This window comes from Podarcis gaigeae (assembly GCF_964106915.1).
Source record: "Podarcis gaigeae genome assembly, chromosome: 12".
Lineage (NCBI taxonomy): Eukaryota > Metazoa > Chordata > Lepidosauria > Squamata > Lacertidae > Podarcis > Podarcis gaigeae.
In genome coordinates this window covers 55,350,483-55,376,354 of record NC_139688.1, presented here as the reverse complement: position 1 = coordinate 55,376,354, position 25,872 = coordinate 55,350,483, and the positions used below count along the sequence as shown (strand labels likewise).

The window sequence follows — 25,872 nt, the reverse complement described above, 5'->3', positions numbered from 1 at the left end:
AGAGAGGGTGAGAGGCATGCTTTGAAGCATGTTTGATTTCTGCTTGAATCCTGGGCTGCAGCTATGGAAAAATCAAGATCTTTTTGGGGCGGCAATGTTCTGAACCCCTCAATTGCAGGCTTGGGTTATATATATAAGGTAAAGGTAAAGGTACCCCTGCCCGTACGGGCCAGTCTTGCCAGACTCTGGGGTTGTGCGCCCATCTCACTCAAGAGGCCAGGGGCCAGCGCTGTCCGGAGACACTTCCGGGTCACGTGGCCAGCGTGACATCGCTGCTCTGGCGAGCCAGAGCCGCACACGGAAACGCCGTTTACCTTCCCGCTGGTAAGCGGTCCCTATTTATCTACTTGCACCCGGAGGTGCTTTCGAACTGCTAGGTTGGCAGGCGCTGGGACCGAGCAGCGGGAGCGCACCCCGCCGCAGGGATTCGAACCGCCGACCTTTCGATCAGCAAGTCCTAGGCGCTGAGGCTTTAACCCACAGCGCCACCTGCGTCCGGGTTATATATATGTGTGTGCGTAAATAAACCATATATCATAAAGACACCACAGTCTCTGCTCAGCCTCATTTCTCCAAAGGAATCACAGAACTTTGTGAATAAAGCGTGCCTGGAACCCCTGGGGTCTCATACTGCTGTGAAGATTGGGGTGGCATGTAACAGTCTCATTCATGTGCCATTATCACATTGCGTATTTCCCTGCCTTTCCACACCAAAAGTAAAGAGGGGAGAGCTGTGTGTGTTAGCCCGAGCTCCTTGGCAGAAGGGCAGAGTAAAAATCGACTTGGCAAGTGCATAAATATGATTGGATGCCACAACACGGTCAATAATATGGTGCCACAATCACAAGAATGTTCACATTCTTTAGGATAATGTGATGTGGGGGATGCTGTTTTCATCAGCAGTCAATGTTCAGAATAACATTAAGTCCTGCCCTAAATGTTTCTCTGCAGAGCATTTTTTCCAGATTTAAAAACCACTCTGTTAGTTGTCTTCCTGATAGCAAATCTTTCACTGTCCTGCAAAGTTCCAGTTGCGGTTTTTTACTGACACTGGAAAATATCATTTCCCTATATCTCCTACACAGGGACGTGGGTGGCGCTGTGGGTAAAACCTCAGCGCCTAGGACTTGCCGATCGTCAGGTCGGTGGTTCGAATCCCCGTGGCGGGGTGCGCTCCCGTTGCTCGGTCCCAGCGCCTGCCAACCTAGCAGTTCGAAAGCACCCCCAGGTACAAGTAGATAAATAGGGACCGCTTACTAGCGGGAAGGTAAACGGCGTTTCCGTGTGCTGCTTTGGTGCCGGTTCGCCGGAGCAGCTTCGTCACGCTGTCCACGTGACCCAGAAGTGTCCTCGGACAGTGCTGGCCCCCGGCTTCTTAAGCGAGATGGGCGCGCAACCCCAGAGTCGGACACGACTGGCCCGTATGGGCAGGGGTACCTTTACCTTTACCTTTTATATCTCCTACACAGACAGATTTTTACTTTATTTTAAACTAATACTATGAAGCATTTCACTGGTATAAATGGAAGTCCCACAACATTTTAAACAACATGATTTAAGTTTCAGGGGCTCAAACCAATTAACTTTTTTGAATTCCCCACTGAATTTCCACCAGGCATAGTTTTCAAACATTTTATCGTTTTATTAAATTTTGGGTGCCTAATGGCCCTTTCTTATCAGAGTAAGAAAAAAGGAAGATATTCATTAAGTCAGATATCTGACATGATAGCAATAATGGTTGTAAAATGCCAAAGGCCAACACCACAGATATTTGAAAAATGGCAAGGGAGTCTAAGAACAGGAATTAATAAACGAGTCTATTGCATTATTCATAGCAGTAAAATATTTGCTGTGAAAATGAAGTTGTTGCACAAAGTGTGTGTGTGTGTGTGGTGTGTGTGTGTAACATGGGAGTGGGATAAATCTCTTACCTCCTTGGAAGAATTTCATTGGATACACAATGGCATGATATCGGTCTATGCTTAGTGAGACCAGGACATAGGTTGAAGCATACAAAAGTACAACCTAGAGCAGAAAGAAATAAGTGACCATTTATTGGAGGGAAATGGGTTATCAGAGCATTGGCTCAATTCCATTTTGGTGTTAGGCCTGGGCATGGCACTGAAGCTGCCATGATTGTATGGCTTGGGAGAAAGATGGCGGAGTGGGACCCTGCCCATTCTCAGGGGCTGTTGTGACTGTTGGGCATGGTATCCTTCTCAAGCATCTCAAGGGGGTGAGGGTTGGCAGGACTGTGTTTCATTGATTCCCTTCCTATCTCCATGGCCATTTCCAGAAAGTAGTCATGGGGTGTCCTGCCCCATGGTGTCCTCCAGGGTTCTATCAACTTGTCCCCAATGATATTTAACATCTATATGAAACCTCTGGGAGCTGTCATTAGGAGATTTAGAGTGAAGTGTCGTCAATATTCAGATGGCACCCAGCTCTATCTTTCTGTCCACATGGATCAGGAGAAGCAGTCAAGGTGTTAGATCAGTGATTGGTGGTGGTGATGGGTTGGATGTGGGGCAAGAAACTGAAGCTGAATCCTGAAAAAACAAATGTGTTATGGGTTTGGGGGTCTTGTATCTGGGAGGCGGAGAGGCAGCCTGACCTGAATGAGATTTCACTCCCCTAGAAGGAGCAGGTCTACATCTCCACCATAACTGAAGGCACAGGTGGACTCAATGACTGTGTGTGCCTGTTTTCAGCCCCATCTGGTTCACCAGCAAGGCCCGGTTGGGACAAAGATGACTTGGCTATTGTGTAACAAAATTGTTACGCAGAATAAACTATTTTCCCTACTTTCATGCAACCACCTTCTTGGAAACAGAGTGATTTCTGCCCCGCCCCCCGCCCTAGGCAAATTGTTAAGCTAAGGAATAAGTACGTCAAGAAACGTCAAGAGAGACATTTATCTATTCTCCTACCTGCAGATAGCGAACAATTCGGCAGACGAGATCAGGGGCCATGAAATCTCCAGTGAAGCGCCAAATTATATCAGTCATTATATTTATAAGGCCTGTAAAACAATCTATTAAAAATACAAAAAGGCACAGTTAGAAAGGAAGGAAAAAAGCAGCTGCTACAATGCCATTATCGTCTTCAATCCTATTCCCACCTGCTGCGATTGTGGAGATCAGTAGGTGGTAGCTTCCATGGGACAAAATAAGTGCTCAGATTAATAAGTACTTTTCCATACAGCATTCGGAAAAAAAGTTGCATAGGCAGTAAAGCCTGGCTTAGTTACAGTGGTGAGAGTTCCTAAATGATTGGTATAGGAACTCAAGAGAAGCTTGTAAGAGTCATGCGGTCTGAGCTGGCTCAGCTCAGACCTCCACACATGTGTTGAGCTTGTTTGGTAGACTAGGGCAGTGTTTCCCAACCTTGGGTCTCCAGCTGCTGTTGGACTACAATTCCCATCATCCCTGACCATTGGTCTTGCTAGCAAGGGATGATGGGAGTTGTAGTCCAAAAACAGCTGGAGACCCAAGGTTGGGAAACACTGGACTAGGGGAACAATGTCTTGATTACCTAGCCCCTCCCAAGGTGAGCTAAGTCTGGCAGAAGAGTATCTATGGTATTAACCCTTTCATGTTTGTTATATGAGGTTGGTTATCCCAGACTTACAAAGCACCTTCAGAGCTGACCACTCTATGCAGCCAAGTCAGAGGTGGACGGGGTGGGGATGTACGCCTCCAACACACATACAGCTGCTGTCATAGAATCAAAGATTTGGAAGGGACTCTGAGGAGCATCTAGTCCAACCCTCTGCAGTGCAGGAATATGCAGCTGTCCCATACGGGGATTGAACCTGCAACCTTGACATTATTAGCACGATGCTCTAACCAACTGACCTGAGTTATAACACCTGACAGGTCTCCTGAAAACAAGGCTTAGACTCTAAAAGTTCAGGAAACACTTGAGCACCTGGAAACCTTACCTGGGCTTGTAGCTGAGAAACAGTGCTAGGGGCTGTTTCCGTTACACTTAAAGTTCATTGATTTTCAGTCAGGATCTAATGTTCACCCACTTTTGCCTCTGGCCCCATGCCCCACTGACATGTGGCCCTCAAAAGAAAATAAAAGCCCTCAGGTTAGAAAAGGTTCCATGTCCTAAATCTAGAGTGTCCTCTGGGAACACAAAAGCACACTGGGAGTTTTAAACGAAGATGCTTTTACACCAGAGGCTGAATTGGGACAGGAAATTGGGCTACTTTTGGAAGGGGGCTTCATAAACTCTACCATACGCCGTTCATTTCTGGAGTGCAGCCGCGTAAATTGTCGCTCGGACCTCAACTTCTGGTGCTTCCCCTGCACCAAATCCCTAACCGCTGTCAGGCTCTCAGTGAAACAGAGGGATTGTAGGATATTTAAAACAAGAGTTAAAGAGAGAGTGAGAGCTGTGTGCCACTTTGCAGATTTGGCACAGATAGATAAATCATAGGTGTGACGCTGTTGTGTTTGAATTGTGTTTGATTGATGCCAGAATAGAACTGTCCTCGCTTCTGAGGAAAGAATATGTTCACATCCACACGCAGTTGTTTGGGCCAGCTTTGATTTCTAATCTTTCGTTGCCAAACCAAAGTGTCAAAACTAACAGAAACTGCAGGAGCCACAGTCTTCATTTTGAAGAATGTAATTGTAATAAGGGACGTCAGTTGAATTCAGTGACCTTTAATATGAAGGATAGCTGGTCAGTTGATTGCTAACCTGTTAGACAAAATGTACCTGTTTGACGTGTGATGGCGGCGGGGAGCTGTTATTTGCTTCGGATAACAGCAGGATCATGAAAATTATGCTACACAGAACACCATAATAGGTCATGGTTACAATCCTGTAGTCCCGCAGCATTTTTAGAGCTGGATGAAGATAAGTGACTGCCTTAGAGTTGCTCTTTAGAGGAAACAACTTAATAAGAGGCAAGAGGCTGTGTATACCTTTAACACACATTCAAAACACTTTCTTTCCTCAAAGAATTCTGGGTACTCTACTTTATCCCTCACAGAGGCATGGCTGGTACCATCATTAGGTCAACCAGGCAGTCGCAGACCTCAGAGGGATGCAGTTTTATACAGATTAGGTTTTGTTCTATCTTATAAAATCCTGATGACATTTTACTTTTATTTTACATTCTGAACACGGTTTCTCAAAGCCCAAACTTATGAAAACTTAAAAGTGTTGCGAAAAGAGACTAGTTGGCTTGGCAACTCTATTGATGGAGCATTCCCAAGCATCAGTGCTTGACCCGAAGGAATTGGTGACAAAACTTGCAAAGTGAGATTTTTTTATATGCCTGGAATTGAGGCTTTTAAGACACTTAAACGTTAACATCACAATTTGCATGATCACTCAAAATGATTTGTGTGCTGGGACATTTTCTTTTGCGTTTGAGGAAGGCAATAAAAGATGGTTGCCTTACTTATTCTTGAATCGGAAGTTCTCAGCGCATTTCACAGCATAAGACACAGAATAAAACCACAAAATACATAAAAAAGAATAAACCAAACCAATAACCCCTCTCCCTTCTGCAAATAAAATAAAATAAAATTCAAAGGGCATAGACTGTTAATCAGCCAAACGCCTAGCTGAAGAGGACTGTGGTGAGCTATTGTACCTGTTGTAGCATTTTTAAAGGAGGACGGACTGAATTGGATTGACTTCCAATGCAGAGAATTACGAGTGTTGCCAGAAATACATTCTCATCTCATTTCTGGGTCAGTAATTACAGATGTTCCTGCCATTCAGTGAGTTACAGACTGAGGAAACTCACTGAGAGGGACTGAGAAAGGCATTGGCTTAATTACTTTTGCCTGACTCAGGGTTAATCAGGCCACAATAAACTAGGATTGCTCCACTCCACCTGTTCCTGTGGAGTGAAAGGCAACTAAGAAAGAGGAAGGATGTGCTTTTCTACCGCTCCCGCTCATTCCAGCAGGAGCTGTTCAGCAGACGGTCTTAGAGAATTGTGTCCTTCATAATGTCTTTACAGTGAAGCTTAGGACTTAGATTCCACCCCTCCTCTATGTGGGATGTGAAACACAAGAGCAGTCAAGTGCAGTGGTGTCTCGCAAGACAAAAAGAATCCGTTCCGCGAGTCTCTTCGTCTTGCGGTTTTTTCGTCTTGCGAAGCAAGACCATTAGCGGCTTAGCGGCTTAGCGCTATTAGCGGCTTAGCGGCTTAGCGGATCAGCTGATAAGCGGCTTAGAAAAAGGGGGGAGGGGGAAAAAACCGCAGGAACTCGCAAGACATTTTCGTCTTGCGAAGCAAGCCCTTAGGAAATTCGTTTTGCGAAGCACCTCCAAAATGGAAAACCCTTTCGTCTAGCGGGTTTTCCGTCTTGCGAGGCATTCGTCTTGCGGGGCACCACTGTACAACATTCCCAGAGTGAACATGTTTACACATGGGGAGGGATGTTTGTCCAGGCAGCAAGTAAACTTCCTGTTTCCTTCTGGGCTGGGACAGACTTCCTCTGCATGTGACTAGAGGTGGGTGTGGCCTCACCTGTGCAGGTAATGACAAAAGCACAGGGCAGGGCAGCCATCTCTCCCTCTTTTTCACCACATGCATCGAAGAAACAACATCTACTGAGCCAAAGATGCCCTCTTGGCCTCCAGCCAAGAGAGGACAAAGGGACTGTCTTCTTAAGAGATAGGTTCCAAGTGTATGTTACTTCATTAAGCTAAGTCTGCCTTCTGGGATCTGATTGTGAACAGAATGTGAGTAAACTCTTTTTATACTTTGGTAAAAGACTGTCTTGTCTCTTCTATTTTATGAGGAAATAAGGGGAAATTACCAGAATAGTTATTATAGAGGCTTTAGCGAGCCTGAGCAAACGCAGCCATTGCAAACTTAAAATAAAGGGGAACGTGTTACTCTGCTGAAATTGGGGAACTTGTTAACACAAGTTGGATAAGGATATAATCAGAAAATATATCCTCTCCTCCATCCCTGAACATTCCCACACTCTAGTCAAATACAGCAAGTGAGGGATAGCCAATGGGATGCCTCCAAGGTGTCATTTGACAACATCTCCCATCATTCCTGAACACTGGCTGATGGGAACTGGAGTCCAAAACCATATGGAAGGCATCACATTCGCTAGCCCTGAAATAAGGAGTGGTCCTCAAAGACATCAAATTACACGTCCTGCCAATTCAGTTGGTCCAGATGTGCATAGAGATGAAGACACCTATCCACAACAACGATGTATACAGGAATTTGCTGCGTGCATCTTTCTCTGAATGGGTCCCCTCACAAAATAAGCTATAATGCGTGGGTTGAAATCGCTTCCTCTATCAGCCAGCCCCATACCCTGCAAACAGGGCAACTGTGATTCAAAAAAACTTGGCAGCTAAGGGGCAGGTGTGGTCCAGCCATGCAGTAGGCTGAGGTAGATGCGTTGCGTGATGGAACACCAAGAGGCAGCGTCTCCATGGGTGCCTCCTGCAACTGCTGGAAAAGGGGTGGCAGCCCTGGAGGAAGCTCACAGCAAGATCTTCTGAGATCTTGCCACTGTTATTGCCACTGCTTCATGGGTGCTGCTAAACAACCCCGGCAAGGCAAGAGGACGCAGTGCTATTACCTTCCTGTTATGCTTCAGGTGGCAAAATGGGATGCACTGCCCCTGGGCTTTTGCAGAACTAAACACAAAAGGAGGGAACTTTTTATTTATTTATTTTTATTTGCTCCTGGTTTAATGTATTGTGTGCCCTATGATTCTCCAATTACATATTTTGTGTTTAAATAAGAAAAACTTTGAAATAAATACTGGCATTGTTCTATCAGTGCATCTGATGTTCTGATATAAATAATCAACTTTACATATTTTATGTCCCTGTATGGGCCTTTCCCCTTTCCTCCAATTTATGCATCTAAATATGTTGAAAACATAGCAATCTTCCATTTGGAAAATAAAACAGCCAACTCTTTTGCTTTCCTATGTATAATATTATCACAGCTACGATTATGGATTCTGTGCTGCCTGAGCTTTCTGCTTCTGTTGCTAGGCGATTTGAACACACTATTATGCTAATGCAGAGAATGTTGTGTGTGGACTCTCTTCTGGTGGAAAAATTATTTAGAATTGGTGCGTCTGAATAGGGGTGGTTTTTTGGTCTCCTAATAGTATGATTTGATGGTGTACATTAACACAGACTGAACACAATATTGCATTTTAAAACAAGAACATCGTGTTGGTTGAGGGAAACGAGAAGCATTGTTATAAGCTGAGCAAAGGGAAAAGAAGGAATTATTTCTTTGACATTTCAAATAGATATCGAAGGAGGGTGGAATCAACTTTTTTTAAAATGGTAGAATACTGCAGTATTATATAAGCTTTATAGATAATATGCAGCTATATTCCGCTTGTCCATAACGAGTAAAATTCATTAATTTTACAGTCCCAATGGTCAAAAGGGGAAGAAGAGATGAGAGCAGATGAAATTCCCAAAGGCGAATCTGCCGCCTTCTTTAAGTGTACAGAGATCAGTAATATTCGTATTCATTAAGGGAAAGGGAATAAATCAAGGGAGAAGATTAAGTGTTATATTTGCTATTGGATGCTGTTTATTTTGCTATGTTGTTAATGTTTTTTAATCATAATTTTTTATTGAGTTTTCCATATTTCATTTCATTTTATCATACATATCTTGAGCTTACATCACTACTCCAAACGAGTAACGACTTCCTTCCATCACTCTTTCTGACTTTCCTACTATTTTAACATATTTATCACATTTCTATAATCACTTCTTTACCATATATAATAATTTAACAATCACCCTTTCATTTGTAAATTAGCTGCTTCTTTCCACATTACAAAACATTTCACGTTAATGCTACAAACGTTTTTAGGTGTTTACAACTTTCTTTCAAGTAATTTATAAATTTGCTCCAGCTATGTTGTTCCATGTGATGGAAAACTTCAACACAGCCTCTGGAAGAAGGGGTTTGGGGAAGACACGTCAGGAAGGAGTGCAAGTTGCAGGCAGCGTGGCCACCTTGAACCAACACACCTCTCTTGCGAAGCGTGGCCAGGTCTGGGCACACCTCTGACCCGCGCCTTTCTTCAAGGCAGGGAAGCAGATCCAACACCCCTCCCCACCTAGTAGAAACCATTTATGATGGGAGGGGTGACTGAGTTTATTCCAGACTACATGGCTTGCAGGAATGGGTTTTATAATATTTATAAAAGTACAACAACAACAATATGCATTATAATCTTTGCTCTAGTATTACAGAGCTGGTGGAGCTAATTTGAGGCTGTGTACACAACATACATTAAAAGCATTATCGCTTCTCCCCTGTAAGAATCCTGGGAACTGTAGATTACCCTCCAACCGCATAGCTACAATTTGTAGCACCCTTTACAAACTGCAATTCCCATGATTCTTTGGGAGAAATGTCCTTTTAATGCCTGTTTTTCCTGCAGCAGGCATGCTCAGCTACCCCTCTGGAAGCTCAATCCCACAGAAAGCTGTGACGGCCACCAACTTGGGTGGTTTTCTGCAGGAAAGGCTATCAATGGCCACTAGGCATGATGGCTATGCTCTACCTCCACAGTCTGTGGCAGTAACATTTGTGAATAGTAGTTGCTGGAAGATGCAGGAAGGGAATACAGAATGCTCTTGTTTCCTGTAATCTACAGGCCTCTGTGAGAACAGGATGCTGGACTTAGCAGGCCAATGTGGCCTCATCCAGCAGGCACTTCTTATGTCCTTACGTGGTTCAAGGGTAGAGATTGTAAGAAGGCATCTTCCAAAGCAATCCCAACCTGCAAATAGCTTTGGAGTCTTCTTGCCTCTAGCCTAGCCCTCACCCCTTTTCCTGTTCCCGCTGGAGTCTTCTTTTGCTTGCCTCGCCTGTGGGCGCTCTTCCGGCCAACGCTGCCAATGACAGATCTTAAAAACTTGGGGTCAGTGAGATTCGGCAATCGCAGCATCTTGCGCCTGCTGAACCTCCTGAGCGGAGCGGGTTGTGTCTTGCTCCTCGTGAAGTAGGGTGAAATGTGAGGAGTGTTGCAAGCCAGTGCAGAGGCAGAAGGTCTGGCCGAGATGGTAGAGCCCGGCTTCTCTGTCAGGGGCTTCTTCCTAACCCAGTGGAACACCAGTATCATACGCCTCTTAGATGGGTTGGACATGCTGAAGAAGGTGCTGGAGGTCCAAAGACCAGGGTGACTTCAAAGCGGAGGACGCAGCAGGCAGTTCCCTATCAATGGTGCCAAATCCAAGCAAATGTTAGCTCCAGTCCTGTTAAATCGATCCAGCAATTATGAACGTTATATAAGGGATTAATTCCTCAGGCAGTATGAAAAGACTTTCTGTAGCTTTTTAATAGCTGGGAGCCCCCAACTACTGCCACTGTTGACAGCCTGTTGCCCCTTCACTCTGCTTGAATGGGTTATGTCACAATGGTTCCTTCATCAGGTGTTTGTGAGCCTTCAGCAATGAAGGCTCAGGCATAACAAACTGTTTGAAAGTCTGAACATTTCCTCTTTTTTTAATTTAACAAAATTTATATACCACTTTTATAATTTATATACAAATTATTAGGAGAGTAAGTTAAAAATATACTGTAGTTTATTCACTTATAGGCTAGTTTACATACTTTATTCCTTCTTACACTTCTATCCCAACTTTCCTCCACAGAGCATACACACTTCAGCCTCCACCTTCTCCATTTTATCCTGACAGCAATATTGTGAGCTAGGGCCATAGCTCAGTGGCAGAACAACTGCTTAGCATGCAGAAGGCATCAGGTTCAGTCCCCAGCATCTCCTGGTGGGACTGGGAGCGCTCCCTCTGCGCTTCGGAGGCTTTGTGTTGCTATCGCTGAAGCCAAGGAGCCTGCATTCACTCCATAGGACGCACACACATTTCCCCTTAATTTTTGAAGGGGAAAAAGTGTGTCCTATAGAGCGAAAAATACAGTAAATGCTATTTTTTATTTTTTAATTTATTGTATATAAGTTCCCAAAAGCTCTTTATTATTTTTGCACCCCTACCACATGATGGAGGGACGCGGGTGGCGCTGTGGGTAAAACCTCAGCGCCTAGGGCTTGCCGATCGCATGGTCGGCGGTTCGAATCCCCGTGGCGGGGTGAGCTCCCGTCGTTCGGTCCCAGCTCCTGCCCACCTAGCAGTTCGAAAGCACCCCTAAGTGCAAGTAGATAAATAGGTACCGCTTTATAGCGGGAAGGTAAACGGCGTTTCCATGTGCTGCTCCGGTGCCGGTTCGCCAGAGCAGCTTCGTCACGCTGGCCACGTGACCCGGAAGTGTCTGCGGACAGCGCTGGCTCCCGGTCTCTAGAGTGAGATGAGCGCGCAACCCTAGAGTCTGTCAAGACTGGCCCGTGTGGGCAGGGGTACCTTTACCTTTACCTTTACCACATGATGGTACATCATGCCCTCTACCTCCTTACACCTCCAGCATAAGTTTGAGTGAATTCTGTACATTTTGGACAGCTTGCTGGGGGTGATGTACCACCTGTATAACATTTTCATAATATTTTCTTTTATAGTGAAGCAGGCCGTGATTTCTCCATAAATTTCCCCATCCCTTCATTTGTATATTGTAACCGAAATTCTTCGCCCACTTAACCTTTACCGATTTTACCTCTGTAGGAGTTGTATTAAGCCCCATCTCCCCGTACTGTTTTCCCAACCCAAAACTCCCTCCCTCAAAGCTTCTATTCCCACACTGGAGAAACGAATAAGAAAAACACTTGTATTGCGCAACCTTTTTACGACTATTAGAGTAAATCCATTACAGAAGCAGGAAGAGGCACTTAGGAATCTGACATAGGATTACACTGATGTCTGGACCTACTTAATGGTTGAAGTTCAAACTATTGCCATAGTAACTCCAGTAAGTAAGTGATATTACTCATAAGGCACATGAGATTGGGCACTGGTGATTATTAAGAAAAAAGGTCAATGGGAACTTGAGTATTAAGTCCGAAAGCACTGGAGTGGATACAATATTGCTCATGTAGGTTGTTTTGATCCACAAGTCATATGGTGTTGTCCTTGTTTCTGTAATCATGCGCGCACGCGCACGCACACACACACACACACACACACACACACACGTATCCATATTTTTATAATTTTTATTTGGAAATATGAAACAGAGAATGAGACACAAATATAACCAGCTGATATTAATAACATCCTATCAAGTCTAGTGTTAAACATATACAGTAGACCATGGGTAGGCAAACTAAGGCCTGGGGGCTGGATCAGGCCCAATCACCTTCTAAATCCGGCCTGTGGATGGTCTGGGAATCAGTGTGTTTTTACACGAGTAGAATGTGTGCTTTTATTTAAAATGCATCTCTGGGTTATTTGTGAGGCATAGGAATTAGTTCATTTTTTTTCTTTTCAAAATATCATCCGGCCCCCCACAAGGTCTGAGGGACATTGGACCGGCCCCCTGCTGAAAAAGTTTGCTGACCTCTGATATAGACTCATATAAGCAATTCATATATCCAAATAGATATCTAAATGAGATTGACCATTATAAGCCACACATTTGAATGTAGAAAAGGCAGTGATGTCTTCTGATCACTGAATAGTAGATGGTGGGTACAGTAGTGGTACCTTGGGTTACAGATGCTTCAGGTTACAGACTCCACTAACCCAGAAATAGTACCTCGGGTTAAGAACTTTGCTTCAGGATGAGAACAGAAATTGTGCGGCGGCGGCAGCGCAGCAGCAGCAGCGGGAGGCCCCATTAGCTAAAGTGGTACCTCAGGTTAAGAACAGTTTCAGGTTAAGAACAGACCTCCAGAACGAATTAAGTTCTTAACCTGAGGTACCACTGTTTTTGGTAGAACATGGATCCAACAGTTTGACTTCACCTCCAAAGGTGAAATCCTTCATTGTCTCCTGAGACAGACGGATGCCAACCTTATCAGGTATTAGGTAGAACATGGGTATCTGCATTCACTTTCTAGACTGGCGATCCTTCCCACATGGTAAAGGAGCAGGCACTCACTCCTCTCATAATTTGTTGTTGTTGTTGTTTAGTCATTTAGTCGTGTCCAACTCTTCATGACCCCCTGGACCAGAGCACACCAGGCACTCCTGTCTTCCACTGTCTCCCGCAGTTTGGTCAAACTCATGCTGGTAGCTTCGAGAACACTGTCCAACCATCTTGTCCTCTGTCGTCCCCTTCTCCTTGTGCCCTCCATCTTTCCCAACATCAGGATCTTTTCCAGGGAGTCTTCTCTTCTCATGAGGTGGCCAAAGTATTGGAGCCTCGGCTTCAGGATCTGTCCTTCCATTGAGCACTCAGGGCTGATTTCCTTAAGAATGGATAGGTTCGATCTTCTTGCAGTCCATGGGACTCTCAAGAGTCTCCTCCAGCACCAGAATTCAAAGGCATCAATTATTCGGTGATCAGCCTTCTTTATGGTCCATCTCCCACTTCCATACATCACTACCTCTCATAATACTCCAGTGCATTAGGTATGAGCAGTACACATTATGATATGGGCATGGCAGGAATGTGCCTCCCCCAACAGTGATGGCACAACTGCCAACAGAGGCTCCCCTGCCTGTTGTAGGGCCTGAGGTGGCTGGTGTTGGGAGAGACAGTCTGCAAGAGCTTGCAGTAGCTCTCAATGAAGTTGAGATCCACATCTGTGCTGGATCTTAAATCTACCAGAGGTCCATCATGGAAACAGGAAGAGACTGAGAGCAGCCCCGTCAAATTTTCTGTCTCATAGCAACTTGATGTTCTCACAGAGAACTCTTGTCTCTATGCACCTGGCTGCTTCTCCATGCTCTGTCCCTTTCCCTCAGCTTCCTCCATGCTTCTGGTCAGGAGGAAACACTGGGCAACAATTTTTAACTTTTTGAATGTTGTCTAGATTTCTACAACTGATTTAGGGTATTTTTGCACTGCTGAATCAGGAAATGGCATCCAATTCTCTCCATCAGGTCAGGTTTACTATAAACTGAATGGTGGGCATTGATAAAGGTAAGTACACGTAAATTGCATGTTGCTTCACCATTTTTCAAACTTCAGGGCTTGAACTTCCGTTCAGTGGCAGGGAGGTCCCTCTTCAGAGTCCAACAGTAGTCAGCCATCATGACTGCATCCCAGCAACCCTGATACCTGGTCTCCATCTCTTTCATGTCCTGATGGAATCTCTCCCCTTGCTCGTCACTCATTGAACCCAGGTTCTCAGGAAACTGGTCCATATGTGAAAATAGGTAGTGCATCTTGACGCTCATGTTGCAGCCCAGGTTTCTGAAAGCAGTCAGCATGTTGTTGACAAGTTCTGCGTAGTTTCTGGCCTTATTGTTGCCCAGAAAGTTCTTCACTACCAGAACAAATGCCTTCCATGCTTCCAGTTCCACTTCGTTCATTGAGTTTCTGAACTCTGGATCTCTGATGAGCTGACAGATCTGAGGACCGTCAAAAATGCCAGCTTTCAACTTCTCCATGGTCAATCCTGGAAAAGCCTGGCACAAGTAAGTGAAGCAGTCACCATCCTTGTCCAGAGCCTTGGTGAACTGCTTGATTAAGCCGAGCTTGATGTGCAGTGGTGGGAAGAGTATTCTGTCTCTGTCCACCAGAGGGTCGTTGATAACGTTCCTTTCTTTGCAAGGCGCCAATTCCTCCCGCACAGGCCAGTCCTCCTTCGTGTAATGCTGAGCACGGTCCCTCATCAGAGATCCCACATGCACAGAAAACATGGGTACTTGGTGAAGCCAGACTGTTGTCCCAACAAAAAGTTCACCATCTTCAGGTCAACACAAATAAACCACTTATGCTGATCATAACCAATTTTCTCCAGCACATACTTCACCGCTTCATAGTTCTCCTTCAGTGTAGTCGAGTGAGCCAGGGGTATAGAGGCAAACTGGTTGCGTTGTGTAGCAGAACACATTTCAGTGATCACTTGCTGCTGTCAATAAACAGTCTCCAATCTTTGGGTTCGTACTGTGGCACTCCAAGCTTGAGCAGAAGCTACGCAATATCTGCACAGTACACAAGTCCTTTTCTTCCGAGAAAAAACGGAAGTACTCTTGATGCCTGTTGCGGAAGAAGCTGCTGCAAGCACTGTCAGAGAGGAGGTGTTTTTCCTCCAATCTGGATGCCAACAGTTCGGCAGAGTCCTTTGACAAGCTGAGGTTGCAAACTAGATCATTCAACTCCTTTTGGGAAAATGGATGTGGAGCATCATCTTCAAGAACCACTTCTTCTTTTTCATGTCCTTCAACACTGGAGGCATATTTGTCACTAATGCCAGGAAGTTCTCCGAAGATAGGCACTAGAATTTCATCACAATGAGCTACAGGACGACGTGCTGATTGAAAATCAGGATTAACTTAGTTTTGATCCCCCAACTTTATGCTTTGCCGCACCAATTTATGGAAGATTTCAAGGTTTTATGACTTCAAACTGATCCCTTTTCAACATAATCACCCAGAACTATCGGACCTAAATACTTCTTGTCATTAAAATAATCATTTCCAATCAAAACAATTCTTCAACATGGCATTTTACCCCCACCAACTTCTTCTAAAATGCTCCACACAAGCGTACATGTGAACAAAAACGTAAAAAAAGACATGTGGCCATAGCTCAAAAACTTGACCTGATTGAGCAAAACCAATGTGATTTTTGGATTCAGCACATCAGATTCATCCTAAATCAACTGAAAAAACGCAGACAACAAATTTGTTGTTGACCAGTGATAATCCCCCCCCCCCCCAAAAAAAAGACAGAGAAAAAAATAAAAAGTGTTATAAAATCCAGGCATGTCAGGATTCAGGAAAGTGCTAAAATGCTACAAACTTTCGCTTTGTGTAATGCTAAACCATTTCCGGCTAGTAAAGCAAAGCAAAGGTGGCACTGTGGGTTAAACCACAGAGCCTAGGACTTCCTGATCAGAAGGGTGACAGTTCAAATCCCTGCGATGGGGTAAGGTCCCGTTGCTCGGTCCCTGCTCCTGCGAACCTAGCAGTTTGAAAGCACGTCAAAGTGTAAGTAGATAAATAGGTACCACTCTGGTGGGAAGGTAAATGGCGTTTCTGTGTGCTGCTCTGGTTTGCCAGAAGCGGCTTAGTCATGCTGGCCACATGACCTGGAAGCTGTATGCCGGCTCCCTCGGCCAATAGAGCAAGATGAAAGCCGCAACCCCAGAGTCGGTCATGACTGGACCTAATGGTCAGGGGTCCCTTTACCTTTACCTTTAAAGCAAAGCAAATATCTCCATGCTTCTTCTTCTATCCCAGGTGGGGGTTGAAAGGGGAAAGCAGAACGCAATATCTCACTGGGGAAATCTTTCAAAGAGGGCAAGTAAGGAAGGCCCGTCTCTGCTCTGGTATCTTGCTGTCAGACATGCACAGAGTATTAGCTCAGAACACATTTGTGTTTTTTTAGTGACTACATGTACTTGTATAATATTTTTATTTTTTATTTTTTTAAAGAACCCCACCTTTCACATGGAATTATCTCTGACACAAGTCAAGTGCCACCAGCACTCTTATTAAACCATCTTTCCATTTCCTCCTCTGGAGAGCCACATAAATCATTTCTGCAGTTCTTAGTAGCCTTAAGTTTGATCGTTTCCCATACCCTACAGGCCTTTCTGAGCAAAATGCCTCCCACAAATCTTGTAGTATATCAAGATCTTTCCCTGCCTCCTCCATAGCTTGAAGCAATCGGCAATGAAATGAAACTCATCTCTCTTCAGTAGGGACACCCTGTCAGGGAAACATTTATGAAGTCCAACTTTCATTGAACTTGTCTTCTGACATCTTGGAAACCCAGTGCTTAAAATAATGTGACTGGTTAACATTTTATACTGAAACAGTGACAGCCTACATGAGCTGTACAGTAATACACCAACATGCACAATGGAGATAAGTGTCTATCGTTACAGTCTGGCACCCATGTGCCACTCAGGGAAGCTTACAACAATTAAAAATCAAGTATAATATGATGCAAATATATTAAAATACAAAAAGGTTAAATTAAAATACAAAAATTGCACAACATTAAAATCCATTTCAAAGCATCAATAGCAGAGAATGCAAGTTAGAAAAGAACATGAAAGCCCACTAAAATAAAAATATGTTGGCAAACGAGAGACAAATCAGAAGGAGCCACCCATGCTTTAGGGGGCAATATTGGTGAGGACACTGAAAGGGTCTTGTCACTTGTCATCAACATGTCTCCACCCTAGATGGGACTCAGAAAAGGCTGTTTCCTTCTGGTTTTGAGGAACGGGCAGGATGCTATAGAACATGGGTAGGCAACCTAAGGCCTGGGGGCCAGATTCAGCCCAATCGCCTTCTCAATCCGGCCCGCGGACAGTCCAGGAATCAGCATGTTTTTACATGAGTAGAATGTGCTCTTTTATTTAAAATGCATCTCTGGGTTATTTGTGGGGCCTGCCTGTGTTTTTACATGAGTAGATTGTGCTCTTTTATTTAAAATGCATCTCTGGGTTATTTGTGGGGCTTGCCTGGTGTTTTTACATGAGTAGAATGTGCTCTTTTATTTAAAATGCATCTCTGGGTTATTTGTGGGGCCTGCCTGTGTTTTTACATGAGTAGATTGTGCTCTTTTATTTAAAATGCATCTCTGGGTTATTTGTGGGGCCTGCCTGTGTTTTTACATGAGTAGATTGTGCTCTTTTATTTAAAATGCATCTCTGGGTTATTTGTGGGGCCTGCCTGTGTTTTTACATGAGTAGATTGTGCTCTTTTATTTAAAATGCATCTCTGGGTTATTTGTGGGGCTTGCCTGGTGTTTTTACATGAGTAGAATGTGCTCTTTTATTTAAAATGCATCTCTGGGTTATTTGTGGGGCCTGCCTGTGTTTTTACATGAGTAGAATGTGCTCTTTTATTTAAAATGCATCTCTGGGTTATTTGTGGGGCCTGCCTGTGTTTTTACATGAGTAGATTGTGCTCTTTTATTTAAAATGCATCTCTGGGTTATTTGTGGGGCCTGCCTGTGTTTTTACATGAGTAGATTGTGCTCTTTTATTTAAAATGCATCTCTGGGTTATTTGTGGGGCCTGCCTGTGTTTTTACATGAGTAGATTGTGCTCTTTTATTTAAAATGCATCTCTGGGTTATTTGTGGGGCCTGCCTGTGTTTTTACATGAGTAGATTGTGCTCTTTTATTTAAAATGCATCTCTGGGTTATTTGTGGGGCTTGCCTGGTGTTTTTACATGAGTAGAATGTGCTCTTTTATTTAAAATGCATCTCTGGGTTATTTGTGGGGCCTGCCTGTGTTTTTACATGAGTAGAATGTGCTCTTTTATTTAAAATGCATCTCTGGGTTATTTGTGGGGCCTGCCTGTGTTTTTACATGAGTAGAATGTGCTCTTTTATTTAAAATGCATCTCTGGGTTATTTGTGGGGCCTGCCTGTGTTTTTACATGAGTAGATTGTGCTCTTTTATTTAAAATGCATCTCTGGGTTATTTGTGGGGCTTGCCTGGTGTTTTTACATGAGTAGAATGTGCTCTTTTATTTAAAATGCATCTCTGGGTTATTTGTGGGGCCTGCCTGTGTTTTTACATGAGTAGATTGTGCTCTTTTATTTAAAATGCATCTCTGGGTTATTTGTGGGGCCTGCCTGTGTTTTTACATGAGTAGAATGTGCTCTTTTATTTAAAATGCATCTCTGGGTTATTTGTGGGGCCTGCCTGTGTTTTTACATGAGTAGATTGTGCTCTTTTATTTAAAATGCATCTCTGGGTTATTTGTGGGGCTTGCCTGGTGTTTTTACATGAGTAGAATGTGCTCTTTTATTTAAAATGCATCTCTGGGTTATTTGTGGGGCCTGCCTGTGTTTTTACATGAGTAGATTGTGCTCTTTTATTTAAAATGCATCTCTGGGTTATTTGTGGGGCCTGCCTGTGTTTTTACATGAGTAGATTGTGCTCTTTTATTTAAAATGCATCTCTGGGTTATTTGTGGGGCTTGCCTGGTGTTTTTACATGAGTAGAATACAACAGCCGTTGTAACATACTGCTTGTTCTGCCGTTGGGGACTTCTTGGATCATTCTTTGTCTAGCTCCTCCCCTTTGACCTTACCGCAGGCCTCGCAGCACCTGGATGACAGCTTCGGTAGTGGTGGAGGGCATCAGGGCGACCTCCAGCCATTTGGAATAGGCGTCCACCACTACCATAAAGGTCCGGCCGTGAAAGGGGCCAGCCAGATCAATGTGCACCCTCGACCAGGGTGTCTTTGGCGTCTCCCAGGTGTGTCCCTTAGCTGCCGGTGGTGCAGGCCTCGACTCTTGGCACGCTTGACAGGCGGACACCCAGGCAGTGATGGCATCGTCCATATTAGGCCACCAGACGTAACACCGAGCCAACGCCTTCATTTTGACAATTCCCGGGTGGCCAACGTGCAGAGCCTCCAGGACGCGCTGACGGAGTCCCTGGGGAATCACGACGCGGTCTCCCCACAGCAGACAGCCGCGATGAGCTGAGAGTTCATGTTGTCTGGTTGCGAAGGGCTGGAACTCCGATGCAAAAGGCCCTTGTGGCCACCCCCTCCACACCCAGTTGAGCACCCGGCTGATGGTGCGATCCTGGGCAGACGCGGAGGCCACAGTGGCAGCTGATACAGGCGCTGCCGGAAGATCCTCAATCAGAAGGAGCGATGAAGCTGGAGCTGGGTCTTCCACAAATGCTGGAAGAGGGCAACGGCTGAGGGCGTCGGCATGGCCCATCGATTTCCCCGGGCGATGGATGAGCCGGTAGTGGTAGGCAGCCAGGAAAACAGTCCATCGCAGCATGCGTGGCGAGAGGACCGGTGGAGTTGGACGATCACCGGCGAGGAGGCCCAGGAGTGGCTTGTGGTCAGTGATGAGGTCAAAAGTCCTGCCATAGAGGTATTCATAGAACCTCTTCACTCCAGCCACAAGTGCCAATGCCTCCTTGTCGAGCTGGCTGTAATTCCGTTCCGTCGGAGATAGTGTCCTGGAAAAGTAGGCGAGTGGTGCTTCTCTTCCATCCGGAAAACGGTGACTAAGGACAGCACCGATGCCAGCGGCCTGGATTCACTGTACTGTACCAGCACACTGTCTGATGAAAGGAGAGCCTTGACCGTGTTGAAGGCCGCCGTCTCCCGATGACCCCAGGCCCAAGGCGTCTTTGTACTAAGGAGTCGGTGAAGAGGCTCAGCCACTGTGGCTTTGTGGGGCAGGAACATGTTATAAAAGTTCAGCAGCCCCAGGAATGCCTGCAACTCCGTCTTGTTCTTTGGGGTGGGGGCCTGCTGGATAGCGCGGATCTTGGATGTGGTCGGGTGAAGGCCGGAGGCATCGATAAGATAGCCCAGGAACTCTACCTGTGGAACGGCGATCTGGCACTTCTCCCTCTTTACCTTGAGCCCGGCCTCTTGGAAACCTGGTCAGCACGGCACGGAGGCGCTCGAACAGCTGCTGGTGTGAGTCTGCAGACACCAAGACGTCATCAAAATATGGTACCACGCCCGGAAGCCCTTGCAGGAGACGCTCCATAAGGCTTTGGAAGATGCCAGGAGCCACATTCACCCCGAACTGCAACCGGCGGCAACGGAATGCCCCCCGGTGGGTGACGATCGTCTGGGCTTCAGCAGTGGCATCATTGACTGGCAGTTGTTGATAGGCTTGGGAAAGGTCCAGCTTAGCGAAGACCTTACCCTCACCCAGGGAATGCAGCAGGTGTTGGACAACAGGAACCGGATAAGCGTGCTGCTGAAGTGCCTTGTTGATCGTGCACTTGTAGCCAGCACAGATTCTCACCGACCCATCTGGCTTGACAGGCGTGACGATGGGGGTTTCCCACTTGGCGTGGTCAACCGGCTCCAAAACTCCTTGGGCGATCAGTTTGTCCAGTTGTTCGTCCACCTTAGCCTTGAGAGCAAAGGGAACCCGGCGTGGCTTTAGCTTGATGGGGGCGACTTGTGGATCAAGGCTAAAGGAGATGGGCGTACCTGTATATTGCCCCAAGGTGCCGTCAAAAACCTCGGCAAAGTCTTTGACCAGACCCTCAGTCTCTGCGTTAGAGATGCAGTTGATGCCGGTGACTTCCAGGCCGAGGGCATCAAACCAGTCTAGCCCTAGGAGGCTTGGCCGCTGACCTTCGACCACCACCAACCGGAGCAGGCCCGAAAAATCCTTGAAGGCAATCCGGAACCGGCCAACGCCTACCACGGGAATGTCGTTTCCCTGGTAGTCTCTCAGGTGTACGCGGTGAGAGTCGAGTTGCCTTTTGGACACTATGGGTACCAGTCTTTTGATGGTGCTCCACGACACGATGGACAGGGCAGACCCGGTGTCGATCTCCATGTCACATGGAGCTCCTTCAATGAGCACCGTGACGTTCAGCTTGCGTCGCGTAGGCGAGTCGGTTTGGCCAATCGTGGTTCCAGACGGGCAGCGGCAGTTGGTGAGAGCGAAACAACTTTCCTTGGCAGACTGGAGTGAAGGCTTGGACTTGCGAGTCGATGATGGGGGGGTGTCAGACGGAGCCGATCGGCAGACCTTAGCGATGTGGCCCCTTCTGGAACACTTCCTACAGATGGCGTCTCTGAATCGACACTTGGCACGGGAATGGTTGCCTCCGCAACCGGCACATTCCGGTTGGCCCTTGGACTTCTGTTGGAACTTCCTGCGCTCCCGCTTTGTCTGGTGCACGTCATCGCCTTCACTGGAGGATGCCTCATCACTGCTGGCCTCTTCATGATGCACCGGAACTGGCTCCCTAGCAAGACGCGGGCTGCTGGACTTGCGGATCTCCTGGGCGGAGCGTTCAGCAGCTTCCGAGGCCACAGCCTCCTCAATGGCTTTCTGCAGCGTGAGGTCTGGCTTGGCGAGGAGACGCCGTTGCAGATGGATGTCCCGGACCCCGCAGACGATTCGATCCATCAGGGCATCGTCTAAGTCTCGGAACTCACAGTGCATTGCAGCCTGTCGCAGGGCGGTGGTGTAGTTGTTGATTGACTCCCCCTCTGCCTGGTTCCGGTGGTAGAACGCATGGCGGGCAGCAATCTTGGACGGCTTTGGTGCGTAGTGGTTGCGGAGCTTCTCTTGGATCGTGTCCCATGGTGTTGCCTGGACTGCTTCAGGCGCAACCAATGCTCGGGCCGTCTCAAACACCTCAGGCCCACAGAGGCTGAGGAACAGGCCCCGCTTACGATCCTTTGATACTGCTGTCAGCTCGTTGGCTTGGAGGTAGCAGTCGAACCGAGCGAGGTAGGAGTCCCATGATTCAGAGGCTGGCGTGAAGGGCGATGAATGGAACACAGTGCTCTAGCCAGAACAGTCAGCTCTGAATTGGTTCTGTCCAGTGATTTCGCTCAGTGATTTCGCTCTGTGATTCAGCTCAGTGATTCAGCTCAGTTCAGAGGCTGGCCGCATCTGGCTGTGCTCTGATGTCCATCGATCCCATCCTCGTCGCCAGTGTTAAGTTGTGGGTTGACATAGCCGACGACCAGCGATTTCTCCAAATAGCTCTTTATTTCGTAAGCTGGAATAGAACTGACTGCAACAGCTCAGCCGGCCTGCTTTTATAGGCAGCCGGCTGTCAACATTGTAACAACAACAGCCCAGAGTTCCCGCCTAAAATAACTGACGCGGACCTGAGGGAAAACTATCTACAGACCTGAGTGAAAACTATATACAGTATCCCCCTGCTGGCCCAGGGTGAAACTTCACTACATAACAAAATGCATCTCTGGGTTATTTGTGGGGCCTGCCTGGTGTTTTTACATGAGTAGAATGTGCTCTTTTATTTAAAGTGCATCTCTGGGTTATTTGTGGGGCCTGCCTGGTGTTTTTACATGAGTAGAATGTGCTCTTTTATTTAAAATGCATCTCTGGGTTATTTGTGGGGCTTGCCTGGTGTTTTTACATGAGTAGAATACAACAGCCGTTGTAACATACTGCTTGTTCTGCCGTTGGGGACTTCTTGGATCATTCTTTGTCTAGCTCCTCCCCTTTGACCTTACCGCCTTGGGTGACCTTGCTGGGAGTATGAGACTCCCAATGGCTTTGCTCACAAGGGTCATAGGAACACGCAAGCCCACTCATCACAACAAGGTGATGATCCAGCGAGTGGGTCCAGTCCAATGAGGGAGCTATGACTTAGTGCCAATTCATGGCTTTGATGCCTTGCTGGGTTGAGAGCCATGCATGCAGATTACAGTATTTACTTATTTAAATTTATGTGTCAACTTTGCAAGAAGCCTCTGGGCGACTTGGAATTAAAAGAGGGAAGAAAATCACAAATGCAAAATGTTACACTACGTAAGTTAGACATAAAGACGGCAACCAGCAGCAAAATCCTTCTTAGGGCACAAATCTGAAGAAGACACAGGATCCCCATTCAGAAAATCGCAAACCCAACAGACAATATCAAATCAACAGCTGAGAAAAGATATTTAAATCCAAAGCACTAAAATGTTGGTATTGCTACAAAGCCTGGAGGAAAAAAAGAAGTCTTCCTCTGGTACCAAAAGGATTGTAAAAGGAGCCCCAGGTTAGGTTCCCTGGAGACAGCATTCCAGAGGCAGGGGGCCACCACTGAGAAGACACTTGTTGCCATTCTCCAAATTTCAGCCCATGGGGGAACTCAAAGGAGTACCTCCAGAAATGATAGGAATAAATGTTTCTTTGGGTCCTAGGGTTCCAAACCATGTAAGGCAGGCATCCCCAAACTCGGCCCTCCAGATGTTTTGGGACTACAACTCCCATCACCCCTAGCTAACAGGACCAGTGGTCAGGGATGATGGGAATTGTAGTCCCAAAACATCTGCAGGGCTGAGTTTGGGGGTGCCTGGCTTAAGGCTTTATACCAGCACCTTGAATTGATGCACATTAGATGCAGATGTAGATTTTTAAAAAAGAACTGACTGATCCTCTCAACCTCTAATGAAAAGAGATGCACATATCATTCATGAAGTTGGGTTACGCAGTAGCTCATAATACCATAAAGCTAATTCTGCATAAATGCAAAAGATGGTCCTGTTTGAAATCGGAAAGTTGAACAAGTCTCAGAAATATTTTTATCTACCCTTGTCCTCTTCTGACCAACAGAAACCAAAAAAAATACCCACAGTTCAAATAGATATTCCTATATTAGTGTTTGCTAATGTAGTAGATGGATAATACTGTCAAGGCTTCCTCCCCATTACTTTTTCATTTTGTGTGTGCCTTTTAGATTTTAGGGACTGGTACTCTTTAAATTGATTTGTAAACCACTCAGGGAGCCTTTTTCACTCAAAAGGGGGTAAACATTATTTTAAAATAAATTAATACGAAACCTCTTGTCTAGTAGATAAAAGAGGACTTCATAAAGCAACCTTTGCTTCAAGGCTTGTGATGCATATTAATCTAGACCAAAGAGAAATTGACAAGCATGGATGAATTATTCACGAGGTATCAATATTTTGTATCAAACTTAGGAACTAAGAGATGAAATAAAGTGGAATTCGTTTAAGTTTTATTGATGTCCACACTCTCCACAGCGAAAAGCTCTACGAGATTAAATGTTTGCTGAAACAATAACTGTTGTACAACAAGGAAAGGAAGGGTCTTGGGTTTTGACTGCAAGCCCTAACAACGTGCTAATTCAGAAGATAGGCTTGTCTTCCTCAAATTTGTCTAGTCCTCTTTTGAATCCATCCAAGTTGGTGGCCATTACCATCTCATGTATGTATGGAAGTGAGAGCTGGACCATAAAGAAGACTGATAGCCAAAGAATTGATGCTTTTGAATTATGGTGCTGGAGGAGACTCTTGAGAGTCCCATGGACTGCAAGAAGATCAAACCTCTCCATACTTAAGGAAATCAGCCCTGAGTGCTCACTGGAAGGACAGATCCTGAAGCTGAGGCTCTAATACTTTGGCCACCTCATCAGAAGAGAAGACTCCCTGGAAAAGACCCTGATGTTGGGAAAGGTGGAGGACACAAGGAGAAGGGGACGACAGAGGATGAGATGGTTGGACAGTGTTCTCGAAGCTACCAGCATGAGTTTGACAAAACTGTGGGAGGCAGTGGAAGACAGGAGTGCCTGGTGTGCTCTGGTCCATGGGGTCACGAAGAGTCGGACACGACTAAATGACTAAACAACAACAACTGTCTCATGTGGCAATAAGCACCCAAGTTAAAATTTTTGCTTTGACCTGTGATAAAGAAGTATTTTCTTTTACCAACCCCAAATCTTCCAACATTCAGCTTCCTTGAATGGTAACGCTTTTCATCGGAGAATTTCATTGTCATATACTGATATGAAGAACAATTTATGTCACACTAAAGTAAACATATTTCTAGTATAATGTACAACTGGGAACTAGAACAAAATGCTTCAGTGTGAAAGGCTCCCTGCTCAAGATTCCAACCATTCCACTCCATCTCCCATAGCTCAGCTAGCTTTGAAAGGTGTGTGTTTCTCCTTCAGCTTCTTCAAACGTTTTGGAAGTTGAACGGACTTTTCTGGAATGGATTAAGTTCGAGAACCAAGGTTCTCGATATCATCTGGTAGAAGCTTCCTAGGACTGCAGGTGGCTCTATGCAAGTGGTTCACATTTGAGTGCATCCCCCTTTCCCCTCACAAAAAAACCACTCTCTACACATATTAGCATGCCAGCAAAAAGACCAACCAAAAATCCCTGTCTATGTATAAATTTTCCATTGGCAACGAGCTTTTGACAGGGTCGAAGAGCATTCAGTCGACAGATGGTAATGTTTTAGAACAGATAACATTTCTCAGTTTGTAGTTCTCCTCCAGTCTAAGAAATGATTGACAATTACTAAGAACCATATGCTGGAACATGTCTATATCATGCTTTGCTGGGGCTTAGGAGTGTTGTCTGTGGTGGACCTTGGGATCTCAGATTCCA

At 45.6% G+C, this 25,872-nt stretch overlaps 1 protein-coding gene across 1 annotated transcript in view; it reads right to left on the bottom strand.

The window, feature by feature from the left end:
• Window positions 1-25,872, bottom strand: part of NPSR1 (neuropeptide S receptor 1) — an 86,905-nt gene that overhangs the window by 23,957 nt on the left and 37,076 nt on the right. Inside the window, exons 3-4 of the mRNA XM_083706382.1 lie at window positions 2,931-3,034; window positions 1,932-2,025 (exon numbers count right to left, since the gene is read on the bottom strand). Of these exons, the coding sequence (XP_083562508.1) occupies window positions 1,932-2,025; window positions 2,931-3,034 (198 nt within the window). The remainder of the gene's footprint in view (window positions 1-1,931; window positions 2,026-2,930; window positions 3,035-25,872) is intronic.